Source organism: Etheostoma cragini, chromosome 24, assembly GCF_013103735.1.
Source record: "Etheostoma cragini isolate CJK2018 chromosome 24, CSU_Ecrag_1.0, whole genome shotgun sequence".
Taxonomy (NCBI): Eukaryota; Metazoa; Chordata; class Actinopteri; order Perciformes; family Percidae; genus Etheostoma; species Etheostoma cragini.
In genome coordinates this window covers 6544943-6563998 of record NC_048430.1, presented here as the reverse complement: position 1 = coordinate 6563998, position 19056 = coordinate 6544943, and the positions used below count along the sequence as shown (strand labels likewise).

Here is a 19056-nt window from a genome sequence, read left to right as displayed (position 1 = left end):
TGCTCATGTGTGTGGTGTTGGTGGGGCTGAGGCTGCGGCTGCACCTGGGGTTGGGGAGGGGGCGTCAGGGCTGGATGATCAACTGAATGCTGGCTATGATGCCGCTGACTGTGGGAAGCATGCGGCAGGGTGGCCCCTCTGGATGCCTCCATTCTCATATGCTAAAAAGAGACTGTGTGTTAGCTCAGTGAAATGAATGACATATTGTGTAACAGATATGCAATTAAAATATATATTTTTTTAATTCCTGCTGTCTCTGAAATAAAACTATACCTTGGAGCTTTCCTCTATCTGGGTACCTCTCTTCCAGGCCTCAGAAAAGATGGAGCTCACCACACTCTGGGACCGGCCATGAGACGAGCCCGTGTCCACTCCACTGTCTGAATGACCTGAGTGGTTGGACTGGGACTCTGGAAGCACACACAAATGACAGTAAGAGCATATTCTATACTTCTTTTTGGGGCATTTACCAAGGTACAAAAAAACTGAGTTGCATTGTGGGAAATGTAGAATCTAGGGTTTGTGGCGCTTAAACCATAATACGAAATACAAATCAGGATATATCTGCCTCTGCTACCACAATTTTGATTGCATATTTGTAATGCCTTAAAGCTGACTTAGTGGAATTTCAAATTGCTGGCATTCATTTAAAATGTCAATGATCATGAAAGTGTTGTTCTATTTGAAATTGACTATACTGATGAATTAAACTAACCAGGTATGCTGGCAGAGCTAGAACCTGATCGGATGCTGGAGGTAGAGAGAGAGGACCAATCGTAGGCCGCCTCTGTCCTCTTCATGGCTTCCTGGTAGTTCACGTATAGTTGCTTGCCATACTACACAAAAACACACAATGAGATTTCATTAATTACCATTTCTCTTAGGAGTGTTAGAGAACTATTTCTTGTCCTTTTTGCAGACCAAAAAAAGCGGATCAGAAACTCACCTTGGCGATGCGAATTCCATTCACCCATTGGTGCAGGGTCCTGACATCATCACAGCACAGATACTTGATGTACTGTGACTTCTTCTGGATTTGTGGATGCTGCAAAACGTTTCCTCATCATGAATCACTTATACATCATATACATACATACATACATCATCATCATATTATGGGCTGTAAGTATTTTGGCATTGAAGCTTATTCTGGCTATTTACGAGACAAATTTTAACATATTATACAGTAAATAACACTTCCTATCCACTTAATAATGATCATCAAATCAAATGAAACCATCGTAATGGACTTGTTTGGAAGCAATTTGCAGAGCTTTTAAAAGACAGGTCTTTTCTAATGGAAGGCTAATATATTAAAGATGCAGTCTGACACTGTAAGAGAGAAGCTCTAATAAAAGCAACCATCAAAATTATTTAACATGTTTACACTGCTAGTTTACAACCACACATGGGAGGAGAAATTCACACTGTCAGTGTCCTTATTAACATGCTACATATCTGTTGCCTGGAATACATTTGCGTGACATTGACAACATTTCTCCACTCAGATGGGAGATATTGACATAGGGCTTCACCTTCAGGGCCAGACAGTAGTCAGTGGGAGCCTTGTATTTGCTGCGGTAGTCCTGGCCGTAGTACACGTTAACATGGTCCAACTGCAGAAAGCACACGAGATCTCTGGATGCCTGCACAGAGGGAGGCAGAGGAGGATTTATTGACGTATGGTTGACTTGACTGAAAAAAGGGACTGAGGCTGGGTGAAGCTCCTGCTCTGTGCAGGGTGGAGATGCTGTCCTTGATGCCAGCATAACTTTGGGCATAAAAACTTCCCTATAGGTACATCTGACGTCTTGTGACAATGTGTCTAGATGTATAGAAACACGTCAAGCAAAGGTCTTGATTACATATTATAAGTCTAAACGTATTTCTGAGGCATATGCTGTTTTCGTGTTTGAAGAAGTTGCTTTAAACAATCATGCTAAGACAATCCAAGTCCCACTGTATTAAAAATGTACATGTTTTAAGGGTAATTAAACACACACATTTAATTTAAGGTGTTCTATTTAATGTCTGAGCTAGCACTATGATGTCTTGTAGAACTCAACCTACTTTACAGCAACACAAGGTTATAGGATTTAAATTGGGCAAAAATACGCCAAGTAGTCTGGTCTCTATTAGTGCAGCTACTGAATGCTAATGTTACTGAAAATGACTGCGGAGGATGATAGTTCTAAAAATAGAGGAATTTTTTTCTGTTGTGTTCAAAGTGATCTGGCGCTACAGCAAGAGGAAATACCACAGAGCAGAATATGTGAATCTGGTTCTCATAACCCAGACCCACATTTCTGTTCTCCATCTTCATTCTGTCTGAGCAGCGCGACTGTGTGCCCAAAGTACGCCCGTCCCAAGTCTCACTGACCTTGGCTTTGCCTTTGGGGACGTAGTAGATCCCTGAAGCTCTGAGGAGAAAGTAGCGTTTCTTCCACGACTTCTTCCCGTCCTCCTTCAGCCACAGGATGCCCTCGATCTCCGGCACTGACACTGAGCCGCCACAGAAACACTCCTGATGGACGCGCAGAAATTGATTTAAAAGTTCATCCTGTGAATGATCCTCCTGGTGTAGGAAAAGTAGTAAAGTTTGCGATTGTACATTAATCTTACCTCTAATAAAGCCTCTTTGTTCCTGTCAGCCATTTCGGATGTCTCCTTCCGCCCCAGCAAATAGTTCTGGAGATGATTGAAAGGAACAGTGAGAGAAGGCAGGGGGAAATGTAAAGTTGACGGCTCACCTCGTCTTATTTTAAATAAATTATTCACCTTTACTCGCTTTAGAGCTTTGACCTACTTCCAACTCTCCTACGCGTACACACTACCTTGTTCCCTCTCTTGCAGGCACTGAGCATACATAAACAATGTGTTTGTGTGTATAGCAAACAGTGGCGCTCATATGTTTACACACCCATGCTTAAGTTGACTAAAAAGAGGAATGAAAAAATCTAAATGCCTTAATTAAAAAATGAAGTAAAATCCAACCTTTAAGAACAACAATTTCTTTGTAAATGAATAATGTATCGTAAATAAATACATTTTTTTCCTTAAAATACAGGGGGCACAAGTATACACCCCCCTATGTTAAATTCCCATAAAGGCAGGCAGATTTTAATTATTAAAGGCCAGTTATTTCATGGATCAGGATACTACGCATCCTGATAAAATTCCCTTGGCCTTTGGAATTAAAATAGCCCCCATGCCATGCCAATCTCTATGTATGGTGAAGGGTATGTGATGATGGGGGGGGGGGGGGGGGGGGGGGGGGGGGGGGGGGGTATTTTAATTCTAAAAGCCAAGGGAACTTTATCAGGATGCATAGTCTCCTGATCCATGAAATAACTGGCCTTTAAGAATAAAAATTTGCCTGCCTCTATGGAAATTTAAATTGATTTACAATACATTATTCATTCACAAAGAAATAGGTGTCTGTAAAGGTTGGATTTTACCTCTTTTTTTTTTTATTGACGCAGGTTTACAAAAGATGATTTTTTTTATTGCCCTTTTTAGTCAACTTTATTGTGCGTTCCTAAACTTATGATATGTATGCTGCCAGCATTTATACACAGAATGCAGGGAGGGCATTGAGAAGATGATCTCTCCTCTTTCTTGTGTATGTGCAATGGGCCAGTCACCTGAGGGTTCTTAAAAAGCGCATATTTCTCGATGCGTTCGATGAACATAAGCTTGTTGTGGCTGTCCCGGGTCCAGTTTAATAGATTCTCCACCAAGTTCTCATGGTCCTCAAAAATACGCTCTGAGAGAGGGAGGAGAGAAAGAGAGAGAAGCGGGAGTAATGAAGATAGTTTTTTTGCTGCCCTTACTGTCCTCACTTGTCTTTTGGGTGGGGCAGAAGCTTTTAATTGTTAGCCTGACAATTAGACCGAGGTCACAAGCAGTGACTATTTTTAGTTTACAGATAATTATAATCCGTATGCCAACATAAACAATGTTTATTATTTAGCTCCTCCCTTACCCATCTGTAGCTCATTGATGGTTTCCACTAGAGACCAGTCCGGGCTGTAGCCGCAGTGGGACTTATCCAGCAGGCTGTCCAGCACCTGCCTCACTGTCTGCCGCTCATCCACCATCATGGTCTTGGAGCTCTCGTCTGACATGTGGACCCTGATCACCAGCTGAGGAAGAGGAGGAGAAAGAAGAGTGCTTTTTGAAAAATAAACCTGATGTGCAACATAATGCTAAAAGGGAGGGCTAGAGAGACACCAATATAATCCTTATGTATGCACTCAGAATAAATCATTTCAGCTAATGGCATCATCTTTTTAAATTGGCTTTAAATTAGTGCTTTTAATTATATGGATTGGTGATTATTTTAATTTCAAATGTAAAATCAATCCTTCTTTATGACAGATGTAGACTATTTCAGGCTTCCAACCATATATTGATACACATTAAAGTAATCTTTTGTTCTATTTTCTCTATTGGCCACCATATTCAGAAAAGAAAAGTTCAGACTTGTTATTTTTTTTGCAATTTTTGAATATGACCAATGAATAATGATATACCAGAATCTCCGGGGATACATGGGCGATACTTGTCTCGTGTCACTTAGCAGGAAGCTTGGCCAAAGGAACAATAACCTCCAAAGTTCATGTAATACCTAAAGGCAATTTGCAGTAAATTCATTTTATGTGAACCTATTTCAAGGCACAGTGGCACTGTATCTGGTTGGGGATTTAAGGCTTGTTAAGAAACTCTAAACTAAACTATTTATACGTCCGCTACAGTCACAATGTTGCATTTCCAACCACTAGAGACTAAAATCCAATAATCTGGCCAAAGTTTTGCATCCAGCGGCGACCAGAAGTCCTCCATAACAAGCAAGCTTAAACTAATCTGAACAAGACAAACACGTGCCAAATCCAGCCTACATAACACTTGTCCTGGTGTAAAACCAAATAAAGCCCTCAATTCCTAGACCTCCTATTTGCCCTCTCCCACCAGGTCCCCGATATCCAATCAGTGTGTGGGTACAGTTGATTGGCAAAAAGCTTGGACCAATGAGAATGATGGGAGAGCTGTAAGACGAAGATATGGGGAGTCTGACCTACATTTCTTACAGAATGAACCCCTAGTCTGGGAGAAGAAAAAATGTTAAAATCAAACCCAGAAAATCCCACTGCTTCAACAAGATATTGACATGAATCAAAAATATAGTAAATTGTGACGGGTGGCTGGTTATGTAGACTGCTGACAACTGCACGACTGGTAATTTTGCACATTACAGCATTCTCCTACGCTTTTTTAAGTGACGGCTGTACCAGCACTCTTTGTCTTGACACATTGTATTCACTTGGCAGAGTGAAGTCTAGCCCTGTTAATTGAAACACAGTTGGGTCTCAACTATTCAGTGCTTGTAAAAGGACACCATTCTGTTGTGTGTGGAACTGTCTCTTTCATTCAAAGAGACAGTTCATTCACTGGCAAAAACACTGGTTAAAAAAATGGCCTGCCCATGGAGTCCCAGACGGACTTCCCAATAGAGACATGCACATGCCATGGCTTTCAGGGCGACCCTGTTCATCGAAAACCAGCACTTGTTCAGTTGGATGCGGTGAATAAGATGTTTTGTGTAGAATGTGTCTGCATTGTCTTGCAGCGCTCTTTTTCTGAAGCCTCTTTCTGATGTCTTCTCCCTCCCCGGCAGATACACACACATAATAAAACACTGCAATGACCTATTTTCTCCGCGCTTCACCGCCTCACTGTGAATGAAGTTTACAGCGAAAATGCAGCGTGGAGTACATTTAATGAGACAGCAATTATTATACGATTCAGGCTGATCTTTTAAAATGAAACTGAGTCAGTAAGTGAGAGGTGGCCCTACCTTTTTGACCTGCGCCTCCTTGATTTTTTCCAGGGCGACTCGGATCTTCTCTGCCTTCAATTTGGCAGCTTGCTCCTCCTAGATGGAGATGCAGGAGCATGGATAATACGGTTATCATTCACATGACAAAGCCACACATTGAAAACCAAAACTGGTTTCTAAATTTCCTAGCCTTGCCTCATCCTCTTCACTCATGTCTTTCACTATTCCTCTGGTAGGAAAAAGACAGCATGCACACACAACTTCATCAAATAGTAAGCAGCCTTCTAAACCATTTAAATCCACAAGCCTCTGGCATGATGGCGCATGGTGTCATGTGCAAAATGAAATCCAGTTTTTCCATGCTTTGGGTTTGCTTGCTTACCTGCCCCCTCCAGCAAGATGCCATCACCTCCATTCCGCAGGTTGTGTATGCTTCCAAGTGTGCGAGCGGGTGTGTTTTTTATCACTTATACGATCAAACACAACTAAACAACCATGATTGCTGAATCGCTGCTACTGTGACATTGGTCCAGTGATCCCCTCAAATATGGCGCTCCATTTGCTGTCTATGGTTCCATATTGGATTCATATGCAGCGGTTTCCTTTGATGTTGCTATACAGCAGAAGGGAAACAATGGTAGACGTGAGGCTGCGGATAAGTGTAGGATCAGTCCAGGAAGCCTCAGTGCCATCCACTCAGAAGACACAAAGATCTCCAGCAAAGATCATATTCAGGTCTCAAAATGAAAAATAATTTCATAAATAATTAATGCATAAACTATAACAAACACCGCTTTCTTTTTAGACTGTCTTTACATCTTAAGAAACCAAACAAAATTAATAATTCCAGTCCACTGGCCGCCTTTCCTAGTCAGCTACTGACATATAAAAAGTTATTCCACAATGAACCTCAGTGGGGGAAATTCAGCGGTGCGTCCACATCTTCCATCACTCAAAAGACCACAGCAGATAGCAGAGGCTGTGCTGAGCAGAGACTTTGTGACAGCGCAGGTTCACGGACATGCAGACGTGCGCCGAGATGAGCCTAACTTGACTAAAAGCCCAAATGAGACAGTAGGGAGGACGATGCCCCTCCCCCTTCTACCCTCCAACTCTCTCTTGCTGCTTCCCACCCCTCTCTCGCACACCCACTCTCAATCCTTCTCTTCCCCCATCTCTCTCTCTCTCTCTCTCTCCCTTTCTCTAACAGATGCAGGGGTTTGGGAGCGTGCCCAATCAGTGGAGCATAATCCCCACAAAAATAGTAGAGTAAGGTCTCTCAGCCAACCAGCGAGCCCCGATTGAAAGACTTTCTTTCCCCGGACAGGCGGGGGAACCGTGACTGACGCTGGCCCCCGCAGCTAAACAACAGTAACAACGATGAAGAGTGGAATTCAGGGGAATGAGAAGCCCAGGTCCTGAATATTTGAAGTCTTCTGTGTGTACACATGCATGTGTGTTTAAAGAGAATGGGTGGGGTGGGACAACCTCTTCCCAAGCCTCTTATCTCAAGTACCCTCCTTCTTGACCCAGAATACCTTTTTCACATGACTAGCTCCAGGGCCCATTCACATTCATGCAATAAAGCCAACACCATTTTTGGCCGACACATAGTGCCAGGCTTTTAGTCAGCCAAGTGTGAGTGTGAGTAAGAGAAATAGAGAGAGAGGAGAGGTCACCACGAGGAATGTGCAGACTACAGTCCAGAGTCAATCTGAGTCACACTAAAGGTTTAGCCCCATAATTGTCAGCGTAACCCTCCCTCTCCCCTCTATTATTCCTTCTCTACATGACTCCTACACCCTACTTTTTATTAGACATTAATCTGATTCTTATTCCACAGGCGTTTTCCCTTCCACTTTCACACTCAGCCACACCAGAGCCAAATTGTATAAGGCTCTTCTGCCTAGCCTGAAAAAAAAAAGAGGAGTCTTGGCAAGCTCTTCCTTTGATGTCTCTCCACTCTCTCGTTCTCTCTGCGCTTGTTCCCAAACATACCACGCTCATTCTGTATTCTGATTTGCGAGGGAGAAAATGTGTGAGTCCGGGGGATCGAGGCTCCCTCTCTCCCATTCTCTGGTGAAAAGTGTAACACTAACATATAAACTCCCTCACAGTCTGTACGCCACAGGCAATCCATCCTTTCCCCACTTTTTAAAAAACCTTTCAAACGCTTTCCGCACAAACAGAGCCGATATGCCACAGACCTACAGTCTTGAAACACTGAATTAATTCCATTGTTTTGTAATGGTAAGAGATAAAGTAACTGCCCCTCCAAGAGTTTGGCTGTAAAAATTTGAGGGCAGATGAATTGTGTGGATATTACTGGAGCGTCAGCCAGCTTCACTGTTGGCATCCATTATGTTAAAATAAATGGAGATAACAACTGGTTTTGGAAAGAAATCTACAATTCAATGCCAATGACTGCTAATGGACATCTTTCCGTTAACTCTTATATGAATTATACAAGCCTGTCTTTTTTTGAAGCTTTTTGAAGAGACTTCTAAAATCCTTGTCTCATATTCAGTAAATAATAATAATTTATACTTTAATAATCCCGCAAGGGAAATTACATTGCTCAGTATTTATATATGCCGTAATGGAGAGATGTCTGAGTGAGGGGGCTGCCCATGGAGGTGCACCTCTCCAGCTACCAGTCCACCACCATGCTTTGGTTTGTATGAGGACTTGAACCAGCAACTCTCAGGTTCCATACCCAACTCTCTACTGACTGAACTACTGTCACCCCAAAACGCTCTTGATATATTAAATCGCAATAGGATTTAAGAAACTGCATCCCTGATAAAATCCCCTGCTTTGCTCTTGGCTGTGTCGTTTAGCAATGGTCGGATAAATCACAACCAGCAGTGGCCAACTTTGTACCATAAATCTGCACACATCTGATCGGCATAACCCTTCCACGGGAGCCAGAGCTGCAGCCAATACATCTGCTGTGAATACAGACTGCTGCCAAGAGGTTTACAGTAAGTTGGGAGAGCTGCAAACTCAACAGGATCGACATGTAATGAATAAACAGACGTTAGTTGTTATACTGTATATTAACCTTGGAGCCCAGAGTGTTCCCAAGTCAACACAAATTCATACACATAAACGAGATGAAATATAAGGCCGCAACTTGCTATTATTTGAAAGATTGTTTTAGTCTAAATCATGTCAGAAAGTTCTAACTCAAGGTCCTCAGACTGAGCAAACTTCATCCGTGGAGAAAGAGTTTTAGATGTGATTAAAATTGAAAGAAAACGCTTTTAAGCAGACCTTAAGTACATTTTTTCGATAAAACCTCTGTTTGCAAAGTAAACAAATAACCTTTTTGTCTTGTTTTGTCTGACCACCAACCACACCAGAACCCAAAGATATTCCTCATCTGATTCAAAAACAGAGAAAAGCAGCCTATCTTCACATTGGACAAGCTGGAGCCTCACAAACAGTCAGAGTTTACAACAGATAAATGACCGAAATGATCAATCGATTATCAAAATTGTTACAGGGGTCTTGTCTGTTGACTGACTAATCAAATGCATCGTTGCAACTCCAATAACATTTCATAAACAGTGCAAATCAAAAGCCAGCTACATGGAGGAAGAAAGGAAATAGAGACCCATAGACAAAATAGCAGAAGCCAGTGACAGATAAATGTGGTAGCAAGTGGGACAAAACAGTCAAGTGTATTTGATCTATCACCATAGTACAGTATGTGCTGGGTAAATGTTAAATATGACGTAAGGAAAACAATCCATTTTACACAGATAAACAGATACCCTTATCCTGTTAGACATTAAAATGTCATTCCTTGTGATACGGAAAATGTATTTTTTGGCCTGCCCAATTTCTTTCAATTTGTCAAATGTATTGCTCTTGATTTGTGTATTCCTAAATTCCAGGAGTACTATTTTTACTAAAACCTTTTATTAAAATAAATGAGTTGGTCTGATATCCAGCAGCTGTTTTCTGGGCATGGCTTTTTCCAAGACATGCAAAGCAGAAGAGAGGAGCAGTGCACACACACACACAAGAGAGAGAGAGAGATATAGATACGTAGATAGATAGATCCAGGGAGAGAGAGAGAGAGAGAGAGAGAGAGAGAGAGAGAGAGAGAGAGAGAGAAACCCCCGAAGCGAGTGTATGAGGAAGTCACCTTGGTCAGGAGGTGAGAAGGCTTTCCTGCTATGCTTTTCAGAATGAGCGAGGTTTCTCGGTCCAGATAGGAGTGCTTGGGTGAAGAGAGGAGAACAAGGAGAGCGGAGGAAACAGACAAAATATAGAAAAGTCAGCGCCAGATGATTCTCGGGAGGCTTATTAATCGCAGGTGTTTTGATCTTTTATATAAAGAAGGGTGAAAGCGAGAGGTTTCCATAAATGGAGCGCACAGCAGTTGTGGTTGTCATTAGCTGCAGCTGTGGGCAAAGAAGCAATAGATTGTGAGAAGTACTGTAGATGATGTACACAGCAAACATGACTGCCATGAACTGGAGTGTGTGAACACACAGTGTACGGTGCATTCTGGTTAGCTACAAAACCTATAGTCTAAAGCTACTTTCATAAGCATCCACACAATCTCTCTTTCACACCATATATATTTTTATACTGTTGGTAACATGTGCATGCATTACACAGAAACCACTGGCTGAACACTACAGTGAATATTATTTAGCCAATTAAAATGTAACTAAAATTGTAACTGTTTTTGGAAACAAAAATTTTGATCACTCTCTAACCTGCAGCCTTAGATGGGTAAATGGCAAATGCATGCAAGCACACACGCAAACACACACAAGACACTTACAGTGGCCTGATCCACTTCACCCTCTCGTGAGGTGAAGTCAAGCTGCCGTCTGGCCCGCCGAAGTGTGACATGCTGGGAAAATCAGGAAGTGCAGGCAAGGTGTGTGTGGATAGGGACCACAAGACATAGAACAGGATGCAAACACAGATAATATGACATGCAGGGGGACAGCTAACATGCATGTTATTACTTTTTCTTCTACATGAATTACTATCGCACTGGTTTTCCTCTCCTCCTTCCTCTAGCTTTTGCCCTCTCCTAAACAACACCTAAACGTACATATCTGTTTTAGTATGTTAGCTTCGGCAGTTTCTGAAACATGCTAAACTCCTAAAAGTTTAGGAGGTAGTTGGCTTTTGTTAGACAGCCAAGATGCTTGGTGAGTGAGCAAAAGAATTGAGAAATGGTAGATGGGAACATTGAAATCCACACAAGGGAGCCTTATAAGAGATTACAATGTATTCATGAGCACACACCATCCAATGCACAACACACGGGCCGTATTGTGGATTGAGTCTTAATAAACTTCATGCAGTTGCTTCCAAACGTCATGCTGGGTGGTTAAACATGCAGAGCTTATCTTACTATAACATGGGGAAATGTGTACACACAGTGTTTCACGCTGTGGCTCACACACTCTCATTAGCTAATAATACTATGTCTACCTCTTGGATGTCATTGGTATGTGTTTTTCTGTGTGTATTTCCGTGTCAGCCATACCTCTGTGCTGGTCTGGTTTTGTCCTTGTGTGCTCGGGTTGCTCTGGCCCTCCACCTCGCCACCCGTCATCACTTTATCGATGTCCAGGGAGTCCATGCTGGATGCTGAGGCACACGCGGAGTTTACACTGGACCGCTGGGAGGGAGCCTCCCGCTCGCTGACCGTGCCCACTGAGCCCGTCCTCCTGTGCTGCCCGCCGCCTGACGACCCCGACAAGGGTCGCCGCAGCGTGGTGGAGGAGAAAGACGACGAGGACGAGGAAGAAGAGGAAGAGGTCTGACGTGCCGCTTCATCCATGCTGAGAGAGGCCTTCTCCAGCTGAGAGGTGATGTCATCCAGGGAGATGTTGGAGGCCGTGGGGCGGGTGTTGACGCTGCCGCCTCGTACTGTGTTGGCCGGCGATGCCCGGGTACTGCTACTGGTGCTTCCTGTTGGTGGAGTTCAAAGTTTAAACACAGCTCAGACGGAAGAAGAAATGGAATTATATTATATTTATATAATAATATCTAATTATGTTAATTATTCTTAAATTTTATTTCTTCTTTTTTGTCGAACTGACTAACAGCAATGCACAAAAATTCCAAAGTATTTGTACGGCCCTGTACCTTTGCAAATGGCAATAAACATCTACATGTGTTAACATTACACTGCTTTCATGACACATTCCAGTTGGCTTTCAGGTGCTACATGTAGCACTTTTAAATATTAATATGTATACAATAGTATCACATAAACTAGACCACAGCAAGACAAGCAACCAGTGGTATTGCTTGTGTATACTAAAGACTACATTTCCCTGTTGCAAACAGGATGCTGCCAATTGTCTCCCTTTCCCCCTTTTTATTGTTTATCTGCATGTGTTTGTTTCCTCTTAAGCTTTAAAAAAGACAAACATGTAGAAGCAGCAGAAGAAGAGTGACATCTTCCCGTTTTCCCATCGCTATTTAAAATATTAAAGAGTATGGCAGAGGTACAAGAGATACAACAGGCTTATTTGTTTAAGATAACATTACTCCTTTGGAGTTATTTTTATTGTTTTTAAAATACTACAAGAAGCACTATCATAAATGCACATTATTCAGCAGGACTACCTCCGCTGCTCCCTCCTCCACTGGTGCCTGTGTGCTTGGTGCTGGCACTGCGCCCCCCCGGCGCTCGCTGCTGGCCTTTTTTCTGGCCGCGTGACGTGGAATTTGGTTTAGAAATGGTATTGAGCTCCTGTTCAATGGAGCACAGGTCAGCCATCAGGGCATCCAGGTCCACTGTGTCGCCCTGGTTCAACGCCTCTGCAGGGAGTGAAGATAAAAACAGTGAGGTGATAATCTATATAGGATCTTTAATATTATCATATCGATCTGGACAACGTGTGAGATGAGCGAGGTCTCACCGTTGATGTTATACATTGAGAAACGGTAGGAGAAGTTGGCCATGTTCGTCTCCTGCCGGAGAGGAGGCTTCTGCAGTGGTTTCTGAGGCTTGCCATCATCCAGACTCTACAGAGGGCACACAAACACACAAAGCATGAGGCGCACGCACAGACACACACACGTCAAAGCACAGGATCTAAGCAACCACATCTGCCTGATAGTGTAGTTACACACACAGGCCTGCACAAATACACTGTACAAAGTGATGGTGGGAGGGGAGTTGCTAGGATACAGTCAAGGATTAGCAGTGTAAAGGTTGCTATGGATACAGCTCTTTCTCTCTGCTCTTCTACCTGTGTGAGTCTGTATCTATGCAACCAACCACCCTCTCTTTCTCACAACGTGTGCTGTTAACCTGTGTAAGCTTGTCTAGCTCTCCAAGCCAAGCACCGAACATCTTGTCCAGGTCCTGGTCCTCCTTGTCGCTGTCCTCCTCGGCTCCATGGTCCAACTCATCATCTGACACCTGCTCCATCTACACAGACACACACACACACAAAGAAACAGAGGCGAAATTGTCAAATGATTCCACACATGTACATAAATTCACACACTATCAGATCACATCCACATAGCAGGAATGATATAAAAGGAGGAAAAAACTCAGCTCAGCTCATGCCAACCTTACTGCCTGTTGCCATGACAACCCCTCATGGACCCCTAGCGGGCACCCTGTGCGATATAGTCGGTAGAATGCCCTGTAGTGTCTTGTGTGCTGTCCACCGCTGACACACCCAGCACCTCTATTCCAGCTAAGTGTCCAAAAGAGAGAGAAGGATGCTGATGGAACACCATTCAGGAGCAGAACATCATTCAACATCACCTTATTTGGGCTGTTAGCTTTTAGGATTTATAAAATCTGCAGTGAATCAATATACCAGTGGCGCACCCAGGGAGAACATATCAATCAAACCTCACTTAAAAAACTAGCAGGTTGTATTAATGGCGATATGGGCCAGTGTGAGTGAAGGAAGGCGCAGCAAGCTGGTTATGAGAGCCCAGCTGTGTCCTGTCAAAAGGTGATAACAGAGCTCCCTCTACTGGAAACAAAGAGAAGTGGTGCAACTGCAGATGCAGCTGTGTGGCTTATCAGCACATTTCCAGCAGCTTTCATCTGGCTATGCAACAGAACAGGTGATGGTCTCTGAAAAGCATCTTAACATTGATACTTTACAGAGGTAAAAGAACCTGACACTGACCACACACTGCAGATATAATTCTTTGTCTAGCCTTCTAGTATTGAGTTAGAAGGAAATGGCCTTAACAAAAGTTACAACAGTCAACTACCCAACCCTTTTTAGAATATACAAGGACATGTGTCAGCAGACAAAGCGCTAAATCAAAACATGAAAATCAAGGAGACACAGCAGAGCAGATAAGACTTGTTCATTCTAGAGTGTGTAAGTATATGTTACATCAATAAATGTGAGCCGACGTCCCTTCATATCATTTCTAGGTCAGATGGGATGTCAAATTGTTTAGACCATTTGACATTACCCAACACGGGGAATAAACAACACCCATGAATGCTACATGTACATTGAGGAAGATTGTCAAGTGGAAGGAAAGCATAGTCAAGCACAGAAGGAGTCACGCATGGGATGCTTGGACTGTCAATGAACTAATGCAGACTACTCTTCCCCTTAAAGGGTCCTGGTACAGTCCAGTGCCACCCACTACAGTCCAATGATGGAATAGTTCAGAGTAATCCCACTGATGTTTTCAGGGGGGTGTCATTCCCTCCCGTTAACCACAATGTATGGTGTCAGTCACTAGTTGGGACTGTCCCAAACCAGGATTAACCCCTCCGTTGACCCCTGGGTTCTTTCGATCCAGCAAAATAGTGGCTTTATGTATGAATTTGTTTTTGTGAGTCTAACCCTTTGTGGTTACACAAAGTACTTGAGAGGAATCTGAAAGGCATGCTTTGTTGTTAGACGGTGATAAATGCCGGTTATAAAAAGGTAGGTGAGAGGGAATAAACAGGCTGCGTTTGGCAAAGCAAAGAGAAATATGGTAGCGACATCGCTGAAAAACACGCACACACATTGAGGGGCGCTTGTTTCACGTCAGAAGCGGACACATTCCAGACAGCACATGTGTTTTGCTCCTTAAAGTGACTTGTGCAAAATATACTCCCCCAATCTCCCATCTAGGCCTTTGTGTCGCTAAAGCTGGCATTACAAGCCAGAGCTGCCACTTCTGTGTGTGTGTGTGTGTGTGTGTGTGTGTGTGTGTGTGTGTGTGTGTGTGTGTGTGTGTGTATGTATTACACATCACAGGGTTGATGATGGATAGTTTCCTGTTTTGGCATGCATATCAAACACATGAGGAACATGGACTTGTCATCTTGTCGACAAAGATGGAGTCCTGAGTATGTAAACAAAAACAAGTCCACCAAATGTGCGTGAGTGTGTGTAAAATTATATCCATGCACTTATGACTGTGTGGGAGAGAGAGAACAGGAAATGGCCAGGATGTGCAGAATTCCTGATTTCCCTCATGGCCTGTTTCTTCGCAGGAAACTCCAGCTGTCCTTCGGTTTATCTGTGCCACTTATTGAGGACGTGAGTTACTGTGTCTTTTGAAACGACCCAGTGGTTTGCCAGAAAATAACCCTAAGTATACAACAGTTTACATCGCTTAAATTACACGGCACCGTGCCAACAAAGAATCACTTGTGGCTACCCTCAAATGTGGCTCCATATGGGGCCATTTGGTCACAGACATATCCATTTGGGGATTCCCCAGTATGAAAAGAATCCAGTTTCCTCCTGTTAAGGCATGACATCATGGCTAACTGGATGCAAACAGGAAGAGTACAAGGCTAGAGTCATATGAGTTTGCATTACATTGGCCAATACTCTCTGAGGTGCTTCATATGTAAATACACCAGCAAGAAAGGAGACGTACTGCAGGACACTTTAAACAGCTGTGATTAAACAGCAATTAGCCAGCGGGTATTCACTTCATACTTAAATACACACATGCCGTAGGTACATATTCAATGCGTCTGCAAGAAGTTTAAAACTAAAAACATCCCGAAAATGACGCACACACACAAAAACAAAGAACACTTTGAAAATGGCTCTGCGGTTGTTTTTCAAATGGAATCATGGCAGCCTTTTCTGCAGGTTTAAGTGAAGCACCACCTGAGGCCCTGCTTTTATGCTTATAGAGCATGACCTATGAGAGGAACAGGGATATGTGTGTGTGTGTGTGTGTGTGTGTGTGTGTGTGTGTGTGTGTGTGTGTGTGTGTGTGTGTGCTCTACTACAAGCTTCATCGCAAACCAAACACAGCCTTGGCCTTTTAATCCTCCTGATACTGCACAGTCCCTCTATCTAGTATGAGCATGACCAGCACTCATCGGTCTGTGACCGCTGGGTGGCTTAGAGGTCCAAGGGGAAAGGTTAAAGGTCAAAAGCTCTGCCCAGGGCGGCCTGTAGCTCACCCAATAAGAGCGTTCGCCCCATGTTGGCCAAGTCCTGCAGCGGCGCAGGGTTAAGAGTCCGACCTGCTGCCCTTTGCTGCGTGTCATCCCCCATCTCTCTCCACCTTTCCTGTCTATCCACTGTCAATATATAAAAGGGAAAAATAAATATCTGTATAATAAGGAGGGGAAAAGCCACACAAAAACTGCCAAGTGGAGTCTCTCTCTGCAGCCTCTCGCAGTCCCATGTTAACACTTCCCGCTGATGCTGCAGTGGCAGATGAGGAGTGAAAAGGAATGGAATATGAAACGAATCACACTAAATCAGAGAAAACACAGCAAAGCATCCGGTACTGAGGAGGATGAAGAGCTGGAGGAGGAGGAGGTGTCTATCTTTAGACCAAGTCGATCATATCAGTGTCAAGAGGAATGGAAAAGGGAGCGGTATGAAGACGAGATGTTAAGTTGCTGTACAAAAAGCAGAACAGTGTTGTCTAGGATAGTTCACAGTTCCTACTCTTGACAATGAACTCTTAGTCAAATGGGATGCTACTGAATATGGATAATAGTGAGGCTATAGGTTTGAAACAGTCAAAGACACACAAGTATTTGGGTGTGACAGACAAAGGGACAGTGCAACATTACATCATAGATCAGATTAGGTCTCTATGGCTTCCTTCTTAATCTAGTTTTCATGATAAAAGCAGAGGACAGTTTGGTTCACAAGCAGTCTAAGCTCAATCTGGGATGGATAACCACAACTTTTTACAATTCAGCATACAAGCTAGAGGAGTTGTACTTTGGGTATTAAAAGGTGCCCTACCACAAGTATTTCATTACTTTGGTGTAATGTCTGAAGTTCTAGCATGGACTCTGTAACCTTTTTTTGTGTGGAATAAATGCCTTGGTTTCCTTTTTTTAAGCCATTCTAGTGTGGTATAGAAAGCCTGCAGGACGACTCAGCTCAATTTGCGCCAGTTCTCATTAATATTCAACAAGCTAAGCTGCTTGACTCTGATTGGCTAACAGCTAGCCAATGAGAGCCTGGCTATTAGCATCCTTTGCCCAGCGCAACTGGGCGAGCTCATGAACAGTAATGAGCTAAGGCAACATGACGTCGGACTGACCAGCTGTTGTGATTGGCCTGATTTCTCTGCTAATTTCTTTTCAGTGGCTACAGCTGACGAAGGAGGTAACAGTTCATTTTAACATTCACATTCACATTTGTTTCAACATAACACAAACACATATACCTAACATATTTCATTAAATGCAAGTAAAATGGATTTGTGTGGAAGGGCACCTTTAAGTATGGCTTCGTCTTTTTATTTAAAGTATCTCCCTGTGTACTTCGGCATTTTAGCCCAGTCAAGGGGTACCAGACATGAGATAAAATCCTGTTGGTTAGACTAAAGAGAATTACTTTTAAAAAAGAAAACTGCTAAATCAATACAATCTGAAAATACAAGAAAACTAGAAAAAGGTCACTTATATAATGCCAAAGCTCTCCAGTTCCTGTTTCAACACCACCTGTTCTGTTCCCAGTTGACATTCAAATGATGAATTGTTTCAGACATTGGAGTCACAAATAAAAAATCCTTTCATATTTCAATCACACAGGAAATAGGAGGGCTGGGATGTGGAACATGACCTTAGCTGTGCAAACACTACTATTGTAGCCAATAGCCCCCGCTGTGATGATGGCGGAATACATGTTTCCATCAAGCACTTCTAAATAGACTATTTTTGGACTGAATACTCAATATTGGGTGTGTGTGTTGTAATGTTGCAATGACGACTTTGGAGGTTACTGAAACCAGGCATGAGCCCTTTGGCACTCATCTCCGCCTCGGAAAGAAAACTGAGAATTACACACAATCTTCCAAAGCCACCATGTCCTCCCAGCTGTTTCCTCTCAAATTATCTTTGTGCAAACAACTTTAAGCAAATGTCTGACACCTCTGTTCTAAAAAAAATATTATCAACACATCACATAATCCCACCAAAGTAAAGCAAATTTAAGAAAAAAAAGAATGGACCGGAAAGGACTATGCATGGGGCTAGAAAACAGCATGACACCTATGGAAACTCAGTGAACTCTTACGAGGAACAAGCACAGTGCCATGGTGCTTGGCTGCAAATATAGAATGGGAAGTCTTGAGAGTTTAGTGGGACACAAACACTCACACTGACAAGAGTCTCTGGGAGCAAGATGCAGACAAAGCTCAAACAGAGGGAACAAGTAAAACATGTAGTATACCCATGGCTAGAAATAGCTCCAGACATCCAGCAGGCCAGCCTGGATACATTGTGTGCCCCCATACTCTAAATGCTGCTGATTGACTCTGCTAACCTTAACCCCCCTAACCCTAACCTTGTGCGTGAGAAACTATGAGAGTGACTGCAGCATGATTTTGAGGAATAGTGGTGTGATTATGCAGTTTTGAGTAAGAAACTACCAGGCCCACTCTAGCTTCACACTATATTTTTTATAGCGAAGCTGCTGTGTCCCAGAACTGTTGTGTAAGGATATGTGAATACAAGCACACATATGTTCACCTTATTTCCTTGGTGACTAACAAATCCAGCAATTGTAAGCCTAGTTGTTCCCGAAAAATCTAAAAACCATTAAACACCACCACTTTTCTATACCAATATGATATATTCAAATCTTCCCCTTAACATTATATAAAATAACTTTAAAAAACTGAGTGGTCAACAAATTGATGGTATATGCGTTTCCATATGTAAGAGATATATAACCAACACTTAACTCAACATCTGCTGCACTCTCAAATACAAAAAACACCTACATTTCTACTCCTGAGCCTTT

The 19056-nt window shown here is 42.8% G+C and overlaps 2 protein-coding genes across 2 annotated transcripts in view; one reads left to right on the top strand and one right to left on the bottom strand.

Annotated features, from left to right (window-relative positions):
- spp2 (secreted phosphoprotein 2) overlaps window positions 1-11947 on the top strand; it is a 17061-nt gene extending 5114 nt beyond the window's left edge. Inside the window, exons 7-8 of the mRNA XM_034864773.1 lie at window positions 1142-1153; window positions 11937-11947. The gene's annotated coding sequence lies outside the window, so the exon portion shown is untranslated. The remainder of the gene's footprint in view (window positions 1-1141; window positions 1154-11936) is intronic.
- Window positions 1-19056, bottom strand: part of raph1b (Ras association (RalGDS/AF-6) and pleckstrin homology domains 1b) — a 37997-nt gene that overhangs the window by 3056 nt on the left and 15885 nt on the right. The window contains exons 3-18 of the mRNA XM_034865179.1: window positions 13146-13265; window positions 12751-12856; window positions 12455-12649; window positions 11364-11791; window positions 10644-10715; window positions 9996-10070; window positions 5858-5935; window positions 3986-4145; window positions 3645-3766; window positions 2623-2688; window positions 2381-2524; window positions 1536-1646; window positions 947-1045; window positions 716-836; window positions 274-410; window positions 4-161 (exon numbers count right to left, since the gene is read on the bottom strand). Of these exons, the coding sequence (XP_034721070.1) occupies window positions 4-161; window positions 274-410; window positions 716-836; window positions 947-1045; window positions 1536-1646; window positions 2381-2524; window positions 2623-2688; window positions 3645-3766; window positions 3986-4145; window positions 5858-5935; window positions 9996-10070; window positions 10644-10715; window positions 11364-11791; window positions 12455-12649; window positions 12751-12856; window positions 13146-13265 (2192 nt within the window). The remainder of the gene's footprint in view (window positions 1-3; window positions 162-273; window positions 411-715; window positions 837-946; window positions 1046-1535; window positions 1647-2380; window positions 2525-2622; window positions 2689-3644; window positions 3767-3985; window positions 4146-5857; window positions 5936-9995; window positions 10071-10643; window positions 10716-11363; window positions 11792-12454; window positions 12650-12750; window positions 12857-13145; window positions 13266-19056) is intronic.